The sequence below is a fragment of the Poecilia mexicana genome, unplaced genomic scaffold (assembly GCF_051168715.1).
Source record: "Poecilia mexicana isolate PSO_F unplaced genomic scaffold, ASM5116871v1 scaffold_3, whole genome shotgun sequence".
Classification (NCBI taxonomy): domain Eukaryota; kingdom Metazoa; phylum Chordata; class Actinopteri; order Cyprinodontiformes; family Poeciliidae; genus Poecilia; species Poecilia mexicana.
Window position 1 is genome coordinate 24,754,047 of NW_028263372.1, and position 19,185 is coordinate 24,773,231.

Here is a 19,185-nt window from a genome sequence, read left to right on the forward strand (position 1 = left end):
CGCTAAAGGCTCCTGTCTGCTCCGTCCTCAGCGACTTTTACGAGGATTCGGCGCTGATGCTGGAGGAGGAGGGAGCGGTGATCGTGGGCCTGCTGGTGGGCCTGAACGTCATCGACGCCAACCTCTGTGTGAAAGGCGAGGACCTGGACTCTCAGGTAACCGTGGCTTTGAAATGCCATCGAACCGACGGAGGACCTAAAAACTTCATAATGTGTAGAATGAAGTAATGGGCCATCATGCGGCTACGCTAAAAAGATTCATTTTTCTGTTATTATGTCTGTATGATGATTCAAGTTTATTAAAAAAAATTCTGAGAATTTATGCAGGTTTCGCAAAATGTAAGTAAAGTGAATAAATTTATAATCTCCTGACAAATAACAAAAAAACATCAAACAGTAAAATTAATATTTTTACACCACCCATTTACCTTTATCTCTGAAAATAATACCGGACTAAAAACAATTAGTAGGACTGAAATAATATTTACAATAATCAACTACTAATTTAGAAATCAGTTAACTGGACTTTACAGACTAAAAAAAGCCATTTTGCTGAAGGAACACAGTAGGAGTAGTAAATAAGCCAAAACTATACAGAACATGTACAATTTGCATTTAAGATATAAAAAATATTTACCGCATTTTACAGAATATCCAAACTGGTGCTGAAATCTTTATTTGTTAATAATCTGAGTAAAGTGACTCATGTAATTATTTTCCATCTCCTTCCAGGTCGGAGTGATCGACTTCTCCATGTACTTGAAAAACGACATGGATGACTACAGGAGCGAGGAGAGGTACGGCAGCTCTCCATCGCTGCTTCATGCAGCTGCCGAATCTGACTCACGACTCTGGCTTTCTTTTTTTTTTTTTTTTTTTATGTTTCCATGGCAACAGGAATAGCCAGATAGCATCCATCTTGGATCAGAAGAACTACGTAGAAGAACTGAATCGACAGCTCAAGTAAGGCTTTGGTTCTTTTAATCAAAAAAAAGTTTTCTACAAGTCGCGTTTTTTTTTTTGAAAATGTTTGCTTTGTTTTTTTCTGAGCAGCTCCACGGTTCATGGCCTCCACAGCAGAGTCGACTCGCTGGAGAAATCCAACTCCAAACTCATAGAGGAGGTGAGGGATGCTGAAGAACAGCAAACGTAAACTCCAGAAGTTAGTGTCAGAGTGAGCGTCGTCATGGTGACGGGGTGTGTGTGTGTATGTGTGTGCAGCTAGCCATAGCCAAGAACAACATCATCAAACTGCAGGAGGAAAACCAACAGCTGAGGAGCGAAAACAACCTGATTCTGATGAAGGCACAGCATCATCTGGAGGTAAAACAAAATGTTATTACAGCTTCAACTGAAACCAAACGAAATGTTATTACAGCTTAAACTGAAACCAAATGAAATGTTATTACAGCTTCAACTGAAACCAAATGAAATGTTATTACAGCTTCAAATGAAACCAAAGGAAATGTTATTACAGCTTCAACTGAAACCAAATGAAATGTTATTACAGCTTCAAATGAAACCAAAGGAAATGTTATTACAGCTTAAACTGAAACCAAACGAAATGTTATTACAGCTTCAACTGAAACCAAACGACATGTCATTACAGCTTAAACTGAAACCAAACGAAATGTTATTACAGTTTAAACTGAAACCAAATGAAATGTTATTACAGCTTCAACTGAAACCAAACGGAATGTTATTACAGCTTCAACTGAAACCAAACGACATGTTGTTACAGCTTAAACTGAAACCAAACGAAATGTTATTACAGTTTAAACTGAAACCAAATGAAATGTTATTACAGCTTCAACTGAAACCAAACGAAATGTTACTAAGCTTACACTGAAACCAAACGAAATGTTATTACAGTTTAAACTGAAACCAAATGAAATGTTATTACAGCTTACACTGAAACCAAACGAAATGTTATTACAGCTTCAACTGAAACCAAACGAAATGTTACTAAGCTTACACTGAAACCAAACGAAATGTTATTACAGTTTAAACTGAAACCAAATGAAATGTTATTACAGCTTACACTGAAACCAAACGAAATGTTATTACAGTTTAAACTGAAACCAAATGAAATGTTATTACAGCTTACACTGAAACCAAACGAAATGTTATTACAGTTTAAACTGAAACCAAATGAAATGTTATTACAGCTTAAACTGAAACCAAACGAAATGTTATTACAGCTTAAACTGAAACCAAACGAAATGTTATTACAGCTTAAACTGAAACCAAACGAAATGTTATTACAGCTTACACTGAAACCAAATGAAATGTTATTACAGCTTAAACTGAAACCAAATAAAAAACTCGTCGCTTTCATCAAAACTGGTCACATTACTGATGAAACACTACATATAAATCTAATTTTTACATGAAAATAAAATATAAAACAGTTTTTATCTTATCAGTGTTTATGATTGTTGGGCTCTCTCTGATTTTGGGGAATTTTTAAATCATTTTTAGTCTCAATTTTTACACATTTTATTTTATAGTGCAGTAACTTATCAGGTTTATTTGTTCAAATAAAGTTTAGCAACAAGGCAGTTCAAAGTCCTTTACATTATAAAAATAAAATATACAGAAAGTCCCTCAAAATACTGTTGTTAAAATTTAAAGTCCATATCATCCATCCGTTACTTAGAAATGATCAGATCTTATTTCTTTGGAATTATTTTAAACTATTAAGAATAAGCAACATGAATCTGTTAACCAGCGCCAAAGCTCTTAAATAGTTTTCTATAATTTTTTTATTATTTTATTTTTTTCCTTATTAAAATGTCTTTTTCTAGTAAAATGGTGTCTTTATTCTGCTAATATTATGCCCATATTCTTTGAGCCCTAAGTTTCAAATCTCCACCTGGATATTTTTACTAATTTTAACTGTGTGCAGTTCTTTAAATGTCCTGTGATTAAATATATTTGCATTCCCCTCAGATTAATTTCACTCCCTGCTGCTGTGGGAGTGAAATTACCATAATAACCTGATATTGACTGGAAAGTGCAACGTCTCCCCTTCAGAAACCGTTGGAATATTTCAGATAGCGCAATGTGTGGAGGATTTACGGTTCTGCACATTTGGATGGATCGTCGTCGACACGTTCAGACTAGAAGGGTTAAACAAAAATCCTCGTAGCCTGACTCTAATACCTCATCGTCCAAATCACAGGAAGGAGTCGGAAAGACATTTTCAAACATTTCCAGTCATTTTGTAATTTCTTTTGAGGAAAAAAAAAGATTAAAATCGGAATTTGAGCCCCTTTGTCCAGCCGTGTAACCGGATCCTGACGTTGTTCGTCCAGGTGACTCAGGGCGACACGTCGGTGGAGCGGGACACCTACAAGCAGTCCCGTCAGGGTCTGGATGAGATGTACAACGAGGCCCGGAGGCAGCTGAAGGAGGAGTGCCAGCTCAGACAGGTCCGACCCAGGCCGCCTAATGGACTCGTTAAACATGCATGAGGTGATGACCCAGCATGTTCTTCCTGTTTGTGCTCTCAGGATGTGGAGAACGAGCTGGTCGCACAGGTGTCCATGAAACAGGAAATGGAGCTGGCCATGAAGCTCCTGGAGAAGGACATTCATGAGAAACAGGTCGGATAGGAACCACTTACATTTACTCAACAGTCACTTCACTAACTTTCTTGAAAAAATGTACTTGTAGGAGTATTTTTGCTACTCTGAGTAAATTTCTGCATTTTCTACACACTGAATGAAAAACAAACATGTTTAGACCAAAAATTGACCAAAGACACACAGCTGTTAAAGTTTTATTTTGAAAGAAACTGATTTAGAAACATTTATTTTACCTGATTTTATTATTTTTGTTTTTTATATGAATTATTGTCATTTTTGTCCTGAAAATACAGAAATTTCCACATAACTTTATATTTTGGTCCATCTGATGATGTCATTTTTAAATATTAAATTATTGGTAATTTGATCAGTTACTCGGTACTTGCGTACTTTTTACCTGATACTTTTGTACTCTTGAGTACAAAGATGTTGAAGTAGTTCTACTCTTAAGTAAATTTTCGGTCCTCTGCTTATTGTGAATGTTGGTAATTGGAGATGGGAAATGTGTGTTTAAATGAACAGGACACACTGATCGGACTGAGGCATCAGCTGGACGAGGTGAAAGCCATCAATGTGGAAATGTACCAGAAGATGCAGGTAATGACTGACACACACACACACACACACACACACACACACACACACACACACACACACACACACACACACACCCTCACACACACACACCCTTTAAGAAGTCGATCCTGTGTGTCAAAGCAGCTCTTTGTCTCCCGTTTAGTCGTCTGATGAGGAGATGAAGAAGAAGAACGACGTGATCAGTCGCCTGGAGGAGAAGACGAATCAGATCACCGCCACCATGAAGCAGCTGGAGCAGAGGTGAGACTTTCTGATGCTTTCTTTGGTTCTCTCTCTCTCTCTCTCTGGCGTACTGCGGCTTTAAAAGCGTTCCTGGTTTAACTCGCCTTAGTTAAATGTCTTAATCGAATCCCCAACGTTCTTCGAAGTCCTGCTAATTTGATTCAGTTTTATTGAAGCTGAAAAACCTCTAAAAGTTGTTTTTTTGTTTGTTTGCCCTCAAAGTTTGGCATTTGACTCACTAAATACGAGATTTACAAAATTAAAATGTGTTTCTTTCTTTTGTTCTGAGTAAATTGTTTCAGCGCCCTTCATATGTGGACAAACATGTATAAAAAGCCTTAAATAAATGAATATTCATCAGATTACAATGGATTGGTCTCAGTGAAATTCAGAATAAATCTCATCTATATTTTGAATTAATTCATTAAAGGTCGATGTTGGTAAATAATCTATCTGTTCTTTAAATGTAACGTTTTTTAAATATTATTCTTTAAAATGTTGATTAGAGTATCTATAAAATAAATAAATCTTTTTTTATCCAGGGGTAGACATAAAATGTAAAAGTGGCATTTTGTGGGAAATAAAAGGCTCATTTTCAGGCATTAGATGTGATTAAACATGAATATTTGACGACTAAAGCCCTGCCGTCCTCCTTTTCTCATCCATAAGCAGATAAACTGCAGATATTATCATGCATGCTCAGGTGAAGTCCTCCATTCTCGACATGTTTGTTGATGATTCACGATTCCCTCCTTGTCCTGTCGTCTGAGTCCACTGGTCCGTCCCGCCCTCTTCCTCTCCTCATTGGTTAATTCTCCATCTTATCTGTGATGTGATTGGTTCTAAGTGTTCAGCAGGCCGACACACTCTGCAAAAACAATGAATCTGGTTTGGTCCAGTTTCTAGTGGAAATATCCCAGTACGCTGAAATATGACAAAAATAACTTAAACATTTTTTAGCAATTTAGAAATAGTCACTCATTAATATTGATGAAGAAGTAAAAATAAATGAGACAATCTGACAGTGGAACCAAGTAATAAATTGTATAATAAATTAAAGTGAGCGCAATAATTTTCATTCCTTTTTTTTTATCAAATTGTATTTCAATTATTTTCTTTATTTAAAAAATCTAATCAAAATTCTCAGTTTTTGATAAAATTTTATATTTTGATAAAAATTGTATTTTTGTAAAAAAAAAAAAAATTCAAAGTTTTTACATCATAAAAACACAAAAATACAAAGTCGTAGTAAACAAGTGAAACATTTTATTTTGTCAAACGCCGTCGTTACACGTCAGATTATTTAAGTTTTCATTGTCTTAATATTTTCTGAAGGGCAATTTTGTTTAGAGATGTCATGATCCATTTTATTTATAGTTTCTGATACGAGTCGCCTTTATTTCCATTTTATTTATTGTTTATGATTGGTTTTATTTTGAATATTTCAAATATCTTTGTTTTTGTTTTATTTATTTTTCTTTTTTTTTTACAAAGTTAAAGTTTATTCCCCTTTGAGATGGGAAACTAAGAGCCACTGCACTGAACAACATCGAAAACCTCCTGGTTTCTCCACCAAATATTGATTTCTGACCCAAGTTAAAACATTAGTATTGTTGTCTGTAGATGAATATAAACTTGTTTTCTTTGCATTAGTTGAGGTCTGAAAGCTCTGCATATTTCTGTTATTTTGACCATTTCCCATTTCTGCAAATAAGAACAACATTTTTGCTTGAATTTCAGAGATGTGTTGTCAATAGTTCATAGAATAAAAGAACAAAGTTCATTTAACTCAAACATTTACCTACAAAGAATAAAATCAGAGTAACTGGTCATTTTAAGTGATCTCTTATTTTTTCCAATTGGAAATGAGTTCAAAACAATATTATAATTTATCGCAATAATTACTGGGATAATTTATTGTTCAGGAAAATCTGTTGCCCTTTTGATACTTTTTATCAATAAGGAATTATTGATTTTAAAAGAAGCTCCTGCATTTTGCCAAAAAGATGGTTTTGTCTTATTTCAAGTTTAAGATATTTGCATAGAAACTGGACCAGAAATGCTCATCATTTTTAATGTTTTTGCTCTCTCTCCCAGCTGATATGGGAGATACTTTACGTTTTAGTTTTTCATTTTAACCTTGAATCTGTCGTGACAGTAAAGTGCACCAGCTCTTTTCTTTCTAAGCAGACTTTGTGGGAAGTAGTCTCGTTCATCTGTTTTTCTGCATCACATTTCCCTTCTTCTCCATCAGCCGCCGCTCCAGTATTTCCAGTGAAACCAACATGTTTGCAGCCTGAAATCAGTTTTAGTAACCTGTGTTTCATTAACACTTCCTGCTGTGCTTGTCTTGAAAAGTCGAAGCTGTTCAGTGTGACGGGGCCGCCTTAGAGCACTGATGTACTGACATCCTTTCTTCCTTTCTTTCCTCCCTCGTCCCTCCTTTCTGTTCATCCCATTTCCCCCGTTTCATTCATCCTGCTTCCCCTGAAACCTCGTCTGGTCGCTCCCCCTCGTGCAGCGATAAAGATCTGCTCAGCCAGACCAGAACTCTTGCCATGTCGTTTGTTAAGTGTGCCAGCACAGACACAGAGCACCAGTACAAGCTGGTCAAAGACATCTCCTTTTGAGGACACCAGTCACTCACTGGACTCCAAACTACATTCCTGTTGTTTAACTTTCACAGTTATTCAGTGGTTTTAGGGGCAACAGAGGCGCCACAGAATCGGGTGAAACCCCGACTGCATGTTTGGTTTGGTTCCGAGCCGCGGCTTCAGACGGGCCTCATGATGTCGCATTCAGAGAAATGATCAGATGTTTAAGTCGTGCAGCTTTTGAACGGTTTAATTGTTGCTTAGATAAATGAACTAGACACCTCTTATATATTCAGTCACACATGCAGCTCACTCAACCGCAGTGATCAGCTTATATGCAGGGAGAAAGTTTGGGTCTCTTTTGTCGTCGATGTTAAGTAGGAACTCAAACTGCGGGGCGAGTCTGCTGGTTTTTACGTTTTATCACATTAAGAGGAAAACAATCAGAAATTTTGTTGGGATTTTATCTGACAGATCAACACAAAGTCGTGTATAAATAAGAAATGGAGAAATGGCTTCACTTTATTATTTTACAAATGGAAATCTTAAAAGTGTGGCGTGCATTTAACTCATTCAACTTTATTCTGAAACTCCTGAATTTAATCCAATCACACTGAAAAGACACATAATCAGTTTAAGCTTTAAATCAACGTTAAATTAAATTAGCTTGATAATTTCCATTTGCATGGTTTGTTTTTCTCGTGTTTCTGTTTATTAATTTTGCAACTTTAAAATGTCTTTTGGTTCCAGTGTTAAATTAAAATTCAGTCAGTTTATTGATTCCAAAGATAAATTAAAACTCAAATTAAATTTAAATTGTTCAAGATTCGTCAAAAAGTTGTTTCAAATGCCAGCATACAGCAGTCTGTGTTACAGCAAATAATTAAAATTTACTGATCTTTGAGACGTTTTTTTTGTTTTTTTATGCCATCATCATTATATTAGTTGAGAATTGACTCAAAACAGCAATATTATTGTTTATCGCAATAACTTCTATAATTTCAGACTTTCAAAGAACTGAAAAGATTCACAAGATCTTATATTTTAAATTACTTTTTATTGTTTTTATGTTGGTTAATTCCTTCCATTTTGTATCATTTTGAGATTTACATGTAAAGTGTGTTATAGATAAAATGTTAAGATTAGTGAACAAACAGCTGCTTAGGTCAGACAGGAAGTTGAGAAGTTTAAAGCCAAGTTGGTTCATAAAACAAAACTACAAGTATTGAAAAATCACAGAACGCAGTTCAATCTATTATTTAAAAATACATTTATAGGTTTAATGAGATTTAAATTGAGCTTTTTGGACCACATGCAAAAGACTGTAATGAAAAAACATCACCCTAATGGTGGAGACAGTGGTGGCAGCATCTTGCTTATTTTTTTTATTTATTTTTTATCAGGTACAGAGAATCTTATCGGATTAAATATTCAAAAATATTGCAGCTGTAATTCAATTAAAAATTGGTTCTACAAAGTATTCACTTTTTTTGGAAAAAAAAACATGAATTCTTTTAGTTCCACTTCACTAAAATGTTTCATAAAATCCCAGTAAAACGAACTGAAGTGATAAAATGTAAAAACATTGAAGTGGTGTGTTTACTTTTTATTTTATGTTGGTTGTGCTGAGATGTTTGCGCCAGAAGTGACCCAATTGCGCCGTCGTCCGTCGTCGTTCACACTTCCAAATAAATGCGACCTGTTTGTGATCTCCAGTGAACTGCAAACGACCTGAAAGTGTCCCGCATGCGCAGTAGAGGGCGCAATAGCGTCAGTTTTACCAACCGCCATAAAGAAGAAGAAGCGCTCAGTGTTTGCGGAGGAGGCTAACAGTGTAGCTTAGCTTACACATTTGAAGTTGTTGACCGACCGGAGCAGCATATTAACAACTTAATCCTCATTAACGTCCGCCATGGTTGTTGTTTATCTTCGCGCTTGTGAGTATCAGGACGCAAAATAGTGACGTTTGTCGAGTATCAGTGACGTTCAGGTCGCTTTTGAATCGGATACGTATCGGAAACCCGAGTGGCCTGGGTCGCATTCCAAAAGAATCCGACCTGATATTTTATGAAACTATCAGATTCAGGTCGCATTACGTCAAAATAAATCAGAACTGGGTCGCTTTGGGCTGCAGTGTGAACGCAGCCTCAGCTTCAGCCTCTAGCAGCAAAGTTCAGGTTTACAAAAAAGAAAACAAGTCTTACCAAATATTTTTGGTCTAGTAAGTTTGTGGTGCAAATATCTTAGTTTTGTCTTATTTCTAGTGTACTAACTTACAATAAATTTTTTAGCAAGAAATTGAGACTTGTTTTAAGTGAATAATTCATAAAAATTACTTGTTCCATTGGCAGATTATTTAACTTTTAACAAGATATATTCCCATGTTGTAAGTTAATTTATCTACCAATGGAGCTGGTAGTTTCACCAATATTAAGGCATTATTTACTAAAACCAAGCCTCTATTGTCTTGCTGAAAAGCTATTTCAAGTGTATTAAAACATTTAGACCAGAAACTAGACAACAGTGGTAAGATTTTGTGGTGTTATAGTGTAAATCGATCTCATTGCAGCCCTGATTATTTTATTTTCTGAGTCAGCCAGTAAGGACCTTTGCAGATGCAGCATCAGACAGGACTGTGTGCTTCAGGTCTGCTGCTGGTTTGTGCTGCATGTGTTGCACCTCCTGACCTGCTTCCCAGTGGCTGTGACGACCCCGCGTGCGCCTGCAGTCAGCCCCCGCCCTCACTGTCTGTAGTAACCGTCTCTCTCGGAGGTAATTCAGCTGTTAGTTAAGGTTCAAAGTTTGGTTAAAAAAACTGCAGGGTTCCACTATGAAACGCTGAATAACGACAGACTGCAGTGAACTGTAGAGGCAGAGCTGTAAAAATCAACATTGTTCTCGTTTTCAGCATATTTACTGACTTCTTCTGTGACACGCAGTATATTAAAAAATAATAATAATCCTTCTGACTATTCTACCTTGTATGTTTATAAAACTTTACATTTTTAGACAGAAATAAAGACCCAGTCCTGTTAGTTAAAGCTCACAACTGTTGTCTTTTACCACAGTGATCAATAAATGAAAGTGTTTTGAAAGTCCTGGGTGTGACTGGAGTTTTTATTCAGCTTTTAATCTGAAGTGCCTGCAGCTTATCATTTGATTTTAATAAAATGACATTCAGTCAGCTGTAGATTTGGAAGAGTGGGCCGATCATCATGTCTAAAATGCAGGATTTATTGCACATTAAAGCTGCACTTGGGTACCAGTTATTTTCTTTTTTTTTCACTCATTTCTCCCCCCGTTGTTTTGCAGCAGTTTGCAGCACCCCATTTTACTTTCTGGCAGCTTTCACATCTCTTTATCTTTCACACCAAAACAAGCGCCACGTCTTCACCCCATCCTCCCATCCATCGTTTTTCTTTCCCGTTTGGTTCATTTTCTCCCCGTGCGAACACTCCTCCCAGATTTTTCTCTCCACGGTCCTGAGTTTGTCCCCTGGTTATAATGGTGCAGATTACAGGAGGCGGAGAGGCACCGCAGCTCCGCCGAGGAGGGATCCAGGCGCTTCAAGCTGGACTTTGCCAACAAGGCGGACAGCCTGCAGCGGCAGATCGAGCTCAGAGAGAAGCAGCTGTAAGCAAAACTCAGATTGTTAGACCTTCATCACTCACCTCTGGAGTTTAGTTAATATTCCACTTATTTTAGTTTATGTTAATACTCCCACCAAGCAGATTGGCTCCCCCATCTTTACAGTAAGCAGTGAATGAGTTTAAAAATGTCATTGTCGAGTTTGTTTTGTGTGTGTTTGATTGTTTTGGGCGTTCAGGCAGCAGCTGGAGACGGACCTGAAGATCGAGCGCGAGTGGAGACAGACGTTACAGAACGACCTGGACAGAGAGAGAGACATGGTGTCCCAGCTCAGCACTGAGGCCCTGCAGATCAACGGCCTCAAGAAGGTCAGGACAAACTAAACGAGGCTTTTCACCTGTCGTCATGGTAACCACAAGGCTCAGGCAGGCAGGCGCTGGAAAATGCTTGAATTTCAGGTGTTTTCAAGGTTTGGAAAAGTCTTGATTTCTGTATGAAGTTTTTAACCCTTTAGTGCACGGATTATGATCTTTTATGTCAGGATATTTTTTTTCCAAAGTGATTTTGATTTTCTTGAGGCATAAAAAAAAGTGGGGAAAAATATTAGAAATTTCTAGGATTCTTCTTTTAGGTGATCAGTTGTAATTTTCTCCAAATACAAATACGTTTGGAAAATACATCAGTAATGTTGGTCATTCGGGGTTAGTTGATGTCATAATATTGTTTTACTGCAACAGTAGAAGGAGGGACTGGATGTTCCTGAGTTGCTTATTCATCTCGGCCATATTGGATTTAACTAAAACTTTTCTTGCACTTGCAGTGGATGGCCAGTAGTTGGCAGCGTATTGTATGATGCCTGAGTGACCACTTAGTGGTGTCTGTGCATTTAGAACATAAAAATCCACAAGAAACACAAGAAAATATCTTTTAGATAGCTGTCCACTGCTGTGAAAGGGTTAAAATGCTGCACAGTTTTGTGATAAATTTTAATTTGATTAAAGTCCTAAATTTGTAAAATTTTATTTACGGTTGAAACCAGATATTTTCATACACCTATAATAAAAAGATGCAGATATAATTTTTTCTTGCTGTTCGACGTTAAATCAGTTTAAACTTTTCCTGTTTTTGGTCAATCTGAGTCACCAAAATTATTTCTATCTGCTAAATGCCAAAGAACATTTTTAGTGATTTTCTTTGTAACTTTAGTTGATTATTACATTCCATTTATTATGTTTTCCAGGAGTTCCACCGCCTCCAGGAAGAAAACATTCAGCTGAAAACCATCTGTGAGGACCAAGAGAAAGCTCTGGAGGAGCTGGGCTCCAAACTTAGCGAGTACGTAAACGCTCACAAACGACTTAAACCTGATGAGGTCATCCAAAGACAACATAACCCTCCTGCTACGTCAACATTTTTTCCTGACTAAATGATCTTAATTTATTTTTGTCCATCAGGTCCAAACTAAAGATTGAGGACATCAAAGAAGCCAACAAGGCCCTGCAGGTGAAATCAAACCTCTGTAGCCAGCTTTAGTGATATTTTAAATTTAAAATGCTAAAGTAAAAAAAAAAAAAAAGTAATTTCAGTAATTCAGTTCAAAAGATTCAACTTTTAATGTATAGAATCATTTTCTTTAGAATGACACATGGAGAACATTTCTAGTTTTGATTTATTTGAGCTTACAGCTCCTGAAAATGAAGGATTCAGTTTATCAGAAAACCAGCCCAGCCCCGTTACCTAGCAACCCAAACTAAGCCCAGCCCCATTACCTAGCAACCCAAACTAAGCCCAGTCCGTTACCTAGCAACCCAGGCTGAACTCCAGCAGTTTGGCTAACTGGTTTTATCTCGGCTGGAAAACACTTATAACACGTGAAAAATGTGTTACAGGTGAAACAATCTCCCAGTTGAACTAGCACGACTTTTTAGTCGATATTAAGGAATATTTACTGCGAATACACTCCTATGTCTTGCTGAAAAGTTACTTGGATGTTAGTTTCCTTATTTCAAGTGTGCTAAACTACCAGACCAGAAATGCTTGATAAGATTTTGTGTTTTTACAACTTACTAGAAATAAAGACTTTTCAATAGACTGCTGGTAATTCAGTTGATACAGATGGAAACTCTTAATGAAATAACTTCTGACTCGCTATACTTTAATTTCTTTTAGCCTAAAGAATAAAAACGGTGAAATGAATCTTTTAACTCTTCAGGTCTGGAACATGTGAAATACTGTAATCAAAACCCTTCAGGGGAAAATGACTGTAAACTTGTCATGTGAACATCTAGAGGTTTTTCGTCATTTTGTCATTTCTCCAATGTATTTTTAACATGTTGGTGTTTCTGTAACGTGTGAAGTGATCAGACTGGTGTTTGCTTTCAGGGCGGTCAGGTGTGGCTGAAGGATAAAGACGCGACTCACTGCAAGCTGTGTGAGAAGGAGTTTTCCATTTCGAGACGAAAAGTCAGTAAATCCATTCCAGCCGTTTTACTTTGAGGTTGCGTTCACACTGCAGCCAATTACAATTTTTGTGCCTTACTGCAACCCGTATCTGATCTTTTCATGACGAATGCGAACCAGACCACTTGGCTAGCCGATACTTTTGAATCTGAAAGTCCAGGTCGTGTTCATCCAACCTGAACGTTCAGGTTGGATGAACACGACACTCAACAGACGTCACTATTCTGCATCCTGATGCGCGCAAGCAGGAAGAAAAACAACAACCATGGTGGAATATAATGAGGTTGAAGTTGTTGATGTGCTGCTCCAGTCATTCAGAATTAATGGATATGCTAAACCGTTAGCATTTATGTTTACTTCTGCAATCACTGAACACTTCTTCTCTTTTATGGCGCTCTCTCTGTGTGGCGTTATTGCGCCCTCTACTGCGCGTGTGGTGCACTGATTTATCGGTGCCGATTGTTTTTCATTTTGGGAGATCTTTGATTGGCTGATTTTTACATGTGAAGCCGATCTTATCCACCGATGTTATCAACCTCGGTTACGGTCTAAAAATCAACTGCTGTGCTTTTCTTTTCTCCCGTTAGAGAAGTTTGACAGACAAACCAGTCGACCAGGTCCTGTCTGCACATTTACAGTTAACAACAGTCACCCCGTTGTTGCCTATTCAGCAACTTTGTTGATATATTGAGCAACATTTCAGTCAAAAAAATGGTATCGGCCAAAATTGGAATCGGTAAGTTAGGTTTTTTAAAGGATCGGTAATCGGCGATCGGCCAGAAAACTGCAATCGGTGCAGCCGTAGCTTTCAGTTCACACTGGAGATTGCATATAACTGGAAGTGTGAGCAACCACATCAAAAGAAAAATATTTCACAAAACATTGTATTTGTGTCACTTCAGGCTGCAGTGTGAACGTAGCTTTAGCCTCTAGTTTAAATCCCTGGGCTTTGAGGCTGAAGCTGATCGTCTGCTTGCAGCACCACTGCAGGAACTGCGGGGAGATTTTCTGCAACAGCTGCTCCGACAACGAGCTTCCTCTGCCTGCGTCTCCCAAGCCGGTGAGAGTGTGTGACACCTGCCACGCTCTCCTCCTCCAGAGATGCTCCTCCACTACGACATGAGGCCAAACTCCACTGCCAGGACAGGAAGGCTCTTCGCCAGGCCAGGTTGCTGCTAACGCTGGACCACATCGACAAATCCTCATCACATGTGCAGTATTTTTATTTTCTGTTAAGTTTGGCAGCCTCTGCATGAATCTTTCAACTGTTTATTTTTATTTTTTTACAATTCCTCACCAAAAGTACAACTGGACAACGAGGAAGTTGTGACTGATCTATTTCTGACTAATACATCCTAAAAACTTTGACTTGTAGCAAAGAAGATGCAACTTCAAGGCTGTGAAGAGTTTTACAAAAGAAACTGTATTTTGAAGACTAAAGCAGAGTTAATATAGAGAGTCTGGATATGAAAGAAGAAACGACCTGAAGAAGAACTGAAAGTGATGCTGCACTGACTGGTTCTGCCTAACTGGGTTTCTGAACCAAACCCAGTTCTTCTCACTACTCCACTGTTCTGATGCACGCGACAAACTTGAAACCCAAACTGATGAGATCAGGCAAAAAGCACAGCGCTTGACGGACATGTGCCTTTTGTTGTTTAAGTACAAACTCTGGTTTGTGGAGAAGCTCTTAAAGAAATGTTTACACAAACTGCTCAAGCCTCAGTCTGTAACTTTTATTTCAAAAAGTGCATATTTGTTAAAATTATCATTAAGTCGTGAAAGTACGAGACAGAAAGTTCCTCTGCTCCCAGTTCTCCCAGAGCAGAAATACACCACCAGTCAGAGCCAGGAGGAGGGTCTTAGCGCTGTCAATCACTCTTGTACTCGCCCCCTCCTGCTTGCTCTTTGCTAAGCTACAGCTGGTTCACCACAGCTACCGATGCTGAAGCTAGTTAGCATGGCTACCAATGAATAAACAGATTTCCTGGAACGATAAGTTGGTCCTCTGACATTAGCACCTTTAGCAGCAGGTTCTTGAGGTTGATTGACAGCGCAGAGACACGCCTCCTGGCTCTGATTGGTTGTCATCACCATAATAGTAGCACTTAGAGGAGGTGGAGAAACCTGATTATCAAGACACGGTGACAGTTTTAATAAATATGTAAATGAAATATTTCTGTAAAAGTTGCACACTGCAGGTTGAATTTAGATCCAAATTCAGAGAAATATTGACTGTAGATATTTTTACAATAATTATATGTGCTGTAAAAACAGCTTATGTGGATTTTATTTTGCTAATGTTAAGAAGATAAACCTGATCATGTTGAGGCAGAAACACTTTTCTAATAGTGCCATTTGAACCAGTGTTAGCGCCACTGTCTCTGTTCCTCATGTTGATATCGACTCCAATCTGTTGCAGAGACGTTTCTGGAATAAAAGCTCTTAAATATCTCAAAGTAGCAACACTAGCCAGTTAATTAAAGAGATTAAATCCACACTAATGCAGCGGATCAGAGGAACAAGCAGTTTGTGAACCACTAATGACACGCAGGTGTTTGCCAATCATGTAGTTTATTAAATGTACTTTTCTTTTTTGCAAATTATGCACATTAAAGTCTGAACAATCCCTGTTAACTTGATCAGCTGTTGAAGTTCAGTGCTGCTCTGTGGTTTACAAGGAATGTTTATAACTTTATTTTTACCACCTGTTGGTAACGCAGTTTGATGCCAACGGTTCAGGCGAGGAATATTTTAACTGCCTGAGGAAAGATGTTTCTTTTTGACCTCATAAAGTGATTGTTTTTTTTTTTTAAAGTGTGTTTTTGTCTTTTGTTTATATTATTCCTTTATAATCTCATCTTTGGACAGACTGAGCTTCATACTCGGTCATCTGTCTTTACATTTAGGCCAGAAACTACAAATTACACCAAGTTGGCTAAAACGGAATAAATGGTTATTAACTTTAATTGTAATGTCGCTCAAAATATTAAATAATAAAGACATCTGACTGTTTAAGTATGACAAGGTTTAATAGACAAACTAGGAAAGTCTGGAATTTGCCTTTTCCTTTTCTGGATAAATATGGGAAAAAAAGTAACATTTTATTTGCTGACATAATATTTACAGAAAATGTGCATCTTTAATGTTTTAGTAAAATTTACTCAGAACACAAAGCAAGACAAAAATATTTTCACATTCTTTTTTTAAAACTGGCATTAGTTTAGATGGCAGCAAGCAAAGCAATAAAATTGAGATTTAGGGAACTAAATTTCATGATTAAAAAATGAATAAATGATGTGAAAGTAGACGATACGAAGTGTGAAGTAATTTGCTTAAAGGCTCAATGTGGAAGGTTTTAGTGGTACAGACTGAAAAAAGATAAAAGTTCTATATGTCAAAAAGCAGCTGCAACAATAAACCTGGAAATAAAAGAGAAAGTTTCAAATTAATCAACATACTAAATGTTTTTCACTGTTACTTTAATATTTCTTTTCACATTTTTAAGTTTATATCTCCAGGACAATAACTTTATCTTTGTATAAACAAGTTTCATTTTTAAAAAATGCATTTTAATTCAATTTATAATTGAGAGCAATGAGCTCTTTCATCTAAAGATCCTCTGACAGAAATGTTGATCAGTTTGTTTGTGCTTTCACTTTGTGAACACTAGATGGCGTGTTTGTTCTTTAAAACTCGTTAATTCAACACTGACATTAGTAAACTTTACTTCAGGTCACATTAACGTTGTCATTTTTAACCTTAAATCAGCTAACTAATGTATTTTATTGGATTTCTTTTAGAAAAGAAATTTTATTGGATTTGTTTTTATAAAAGAGCAACTAAAAGTTGTGCAAAGTGTGGTGTAGATTTAAATTCATCCCCTAAACAGATCTCAATGTGCTTGCCACACTTTTCATATTTTTTATTAATGAATTAAAAGGCTTTCCTTACACAAATAAAGGACATAGTTCATAACTTGTCAAAAATGTCTTGAAAAGTGATGTTTTCATAATTTTCCATATCTGGATGAATAAGAAAAAAAAATAAAACAATGAAAAAAAGTTCACATTTATGTACTTTAAGTTTTAATTCTGCTTTCTTCAAGATACAAATAAGACCAATTAAAGAAAAATAAAAAATTAAAATCTGGAAGGAGAGGTCTGAATTAGGGTTGAATGGAACCCTGATGGTAGGAACAGTGTTTGTTTCTGAAAACAGGATCATTTGAGCTAAAACTTGAGGGATTCGTTTTTAAATCTGTAAAAGACATGAAGCAGCTTCGACTCCATCTTAAACGCTGAACGACGTTTCTAACTGAATGTTTCTGGCGCAATGTTTTTAGCAAAATTTTTCAGAAATAATGAGAAATTCCATTAATTTCAATAGAGCCAACATGGTCACAAAAAGCTGTTAGGTTTCTTCAACCATAGAAGATGTCAGTTCAAAAATACATAACCATAATTACCTGAATGGGCGTAATAATGGCACAGATTTAATGGTTGAAGTAGCATAAAGTATGCAGAAGTAATTCATCTCATTAATTCATTATTTTAATAACAAGCTCCTATATCTTGCTGTAAATTCACTTGTGAATTAGTTTAGTTTTAAACTAAATTAGTTTTAAATACCAAAATATTATCACTTTGTAAAATGATCAGAGCTTCAGATTTCGGCTACAAACATTCAGACCCGCATTATGCTAATCACCGTCTGCTGGGCTCAGTTTGCTATGTATGTTTACAAATTACAGAGGCTGCAGGACGAATAACACCTATTACATGATGAATGTGTGATTGTTATATAATAACCGTCTCTTCTTTCAACAAAAGCCCCACAACATATGATCACTGGATCCAGAGTCTGAACACCAGCACTTAAAATGACAACCCGGACAGGACGTGAGCTAATGCTAACTTAGCTCCAAACATGGAGGTCTGCGGAAGCTAAAGCAGCTCAAGACGCTTAGCTGAACTTTTAAAAGTAATTTAAACCTTATTTTAAAATCACTGTGTGGGAATTTAACACGTTTCATGTGTATAAAAATGTGTGCAGTAAAAACATTGACCGACAGAGGGCGCCAAAGACCAAGAAAGTAAAATCAAATAGTTGCGAACAAGAAGCTGAATTGTTGCTGCGACTTCATTAAAACCCCGTTTTCAAAATGCAACGAAAGTTGTACAAAATGTGATATTAAATAACCTTAATTGTTCAATTTATTATTTAAAAAAAGATAGAACATTTTAAAATAACTATTTAAAAAGGGTTAAAATTTTTCACAAAATTATTAATTAAAGAGTCAAGAGAAATATTTGTACACGAGACATAAAGAAGAACAAACTGGATGATACTGAACTGAAAAGAAACATGAAATTAATGATTCCTGAACAGTTTAATCAGGTTTAACATATAAAGCTGCATTTCAGTACAATGAATCTCATAAAAGGTGATTTATTCCAGTAATTCAATTTATACATAGACATGTTGATTCATCAAACAAGGGGACAAAAATCAGATTTCAATACTTAAAATATAAATCGGAGCAGCCACCAGAGGCTGGCTCAGAGAGCAGCATCCAAATGGAAGGTTGAGTGGAAGGAAAAAGTCTGGCAGACTTTCTCCACTGGGTTTCAGGACCCTGTGGTTGGTTGGCCAGAAAACTCCCAAAGTGAATCTATGATGTTTTTATCACAATGAATACTAAAATTATCCCTGCACTTTTCTGCACCAACACATAATTAGGAGTTTATTGCAGATTTTTCTCAAAAATTGTTAAAAACTTTACTTGTACTACACATCTGCCTCAGCTTTAACTGATATCAGAGCTGTACCACGAGTAATAAAGCGCAAATATTTCCACATTAGAACCACAAACACTTTTTTATTGCAAACAAATCACAAAAAGAATCACAAAATACTGAAGGCCCTGAAAAGATGCTCAATAATATAATTTAATTTCAAGAATTTATATTTTAACAGTTTGTTAACAGGTTTTATCAATGCATTCTGGAACAACCGGCCCTTTAAGAGCATTCATGATCTGGATTTCCCAAGAAGAGTTTGACATCTGATCCATTTGAAAACGGCTGAAAAATATCCTCAGAAACATTTTACTGAAATCTTCTATGCACTTCT

At 36.6% G+C, this 19,185-nt stretch overlaps 1 protein-coding gene across 2 annotated transcripts in view; it reads left to right on the forward strand.

Annotated features, from left to right (window-relative positions):
- rufy2 (RUN and FYVE domain containing 2) overlaps positions 1-16,068 on the forward strand; it is a 29,146-nt gene extending 13,078 nt beyond the window's left edge. For both annotated transcript variants that reach the window (XM_014975541.2, XM_014975540.2), the window contains 15 exons: positions 32-155; positions 732-796; positions 897-962; positions 1,053-1,122; positions 1,221-1,322; positions 3,317-3,433; positions 3,515-3,607; positions 4,112-4,186; positions 4,329-4,426; positions 10,516-10,635; positions 10,829-10,958; positions 11,831-11,925; positions 12,045-12,093; positions 12,973-13,053; positions 14,030-16,068. In XM_014975541.2, the coding sequence (XP_014831027.2) occupies positions 32-155; positions 732-796; positions 897-962; positions 1,053-1,122; positions 1,221-1,322; positions 3,317-3,433; positions 3,515-3,607; positions 4,112-4,186; positions 4,329-4,426; positions 10,516-10,635; positions 10,829-10,958; positions 11,831-11,925; positions 12,045-12,093; positions 12,973-13,053; positions 14,030-14,173 (1,429 nt within the window). In that variant the 3' untranslated portion in view covers positions 14,174-16,068. The remainder of the gene's footprint in view (positions 1-31; positions 156-731; positions 797-896; positions 963-1,052; positions 1,123-1,220; positions 1,323-3,316; positions 3,434-3,514; positions 3,608-4,111; positions 4,187-4,328; positions 4,427-10,515; positions 10,636-10,828; positions 10,959-11,830; positions 11,926-12,044; positions 12,094-12,972; positions 13,054-14,029) is intronic.
- Positions 16,069-19,185: the final 3,117 nt, after the last annotated feature.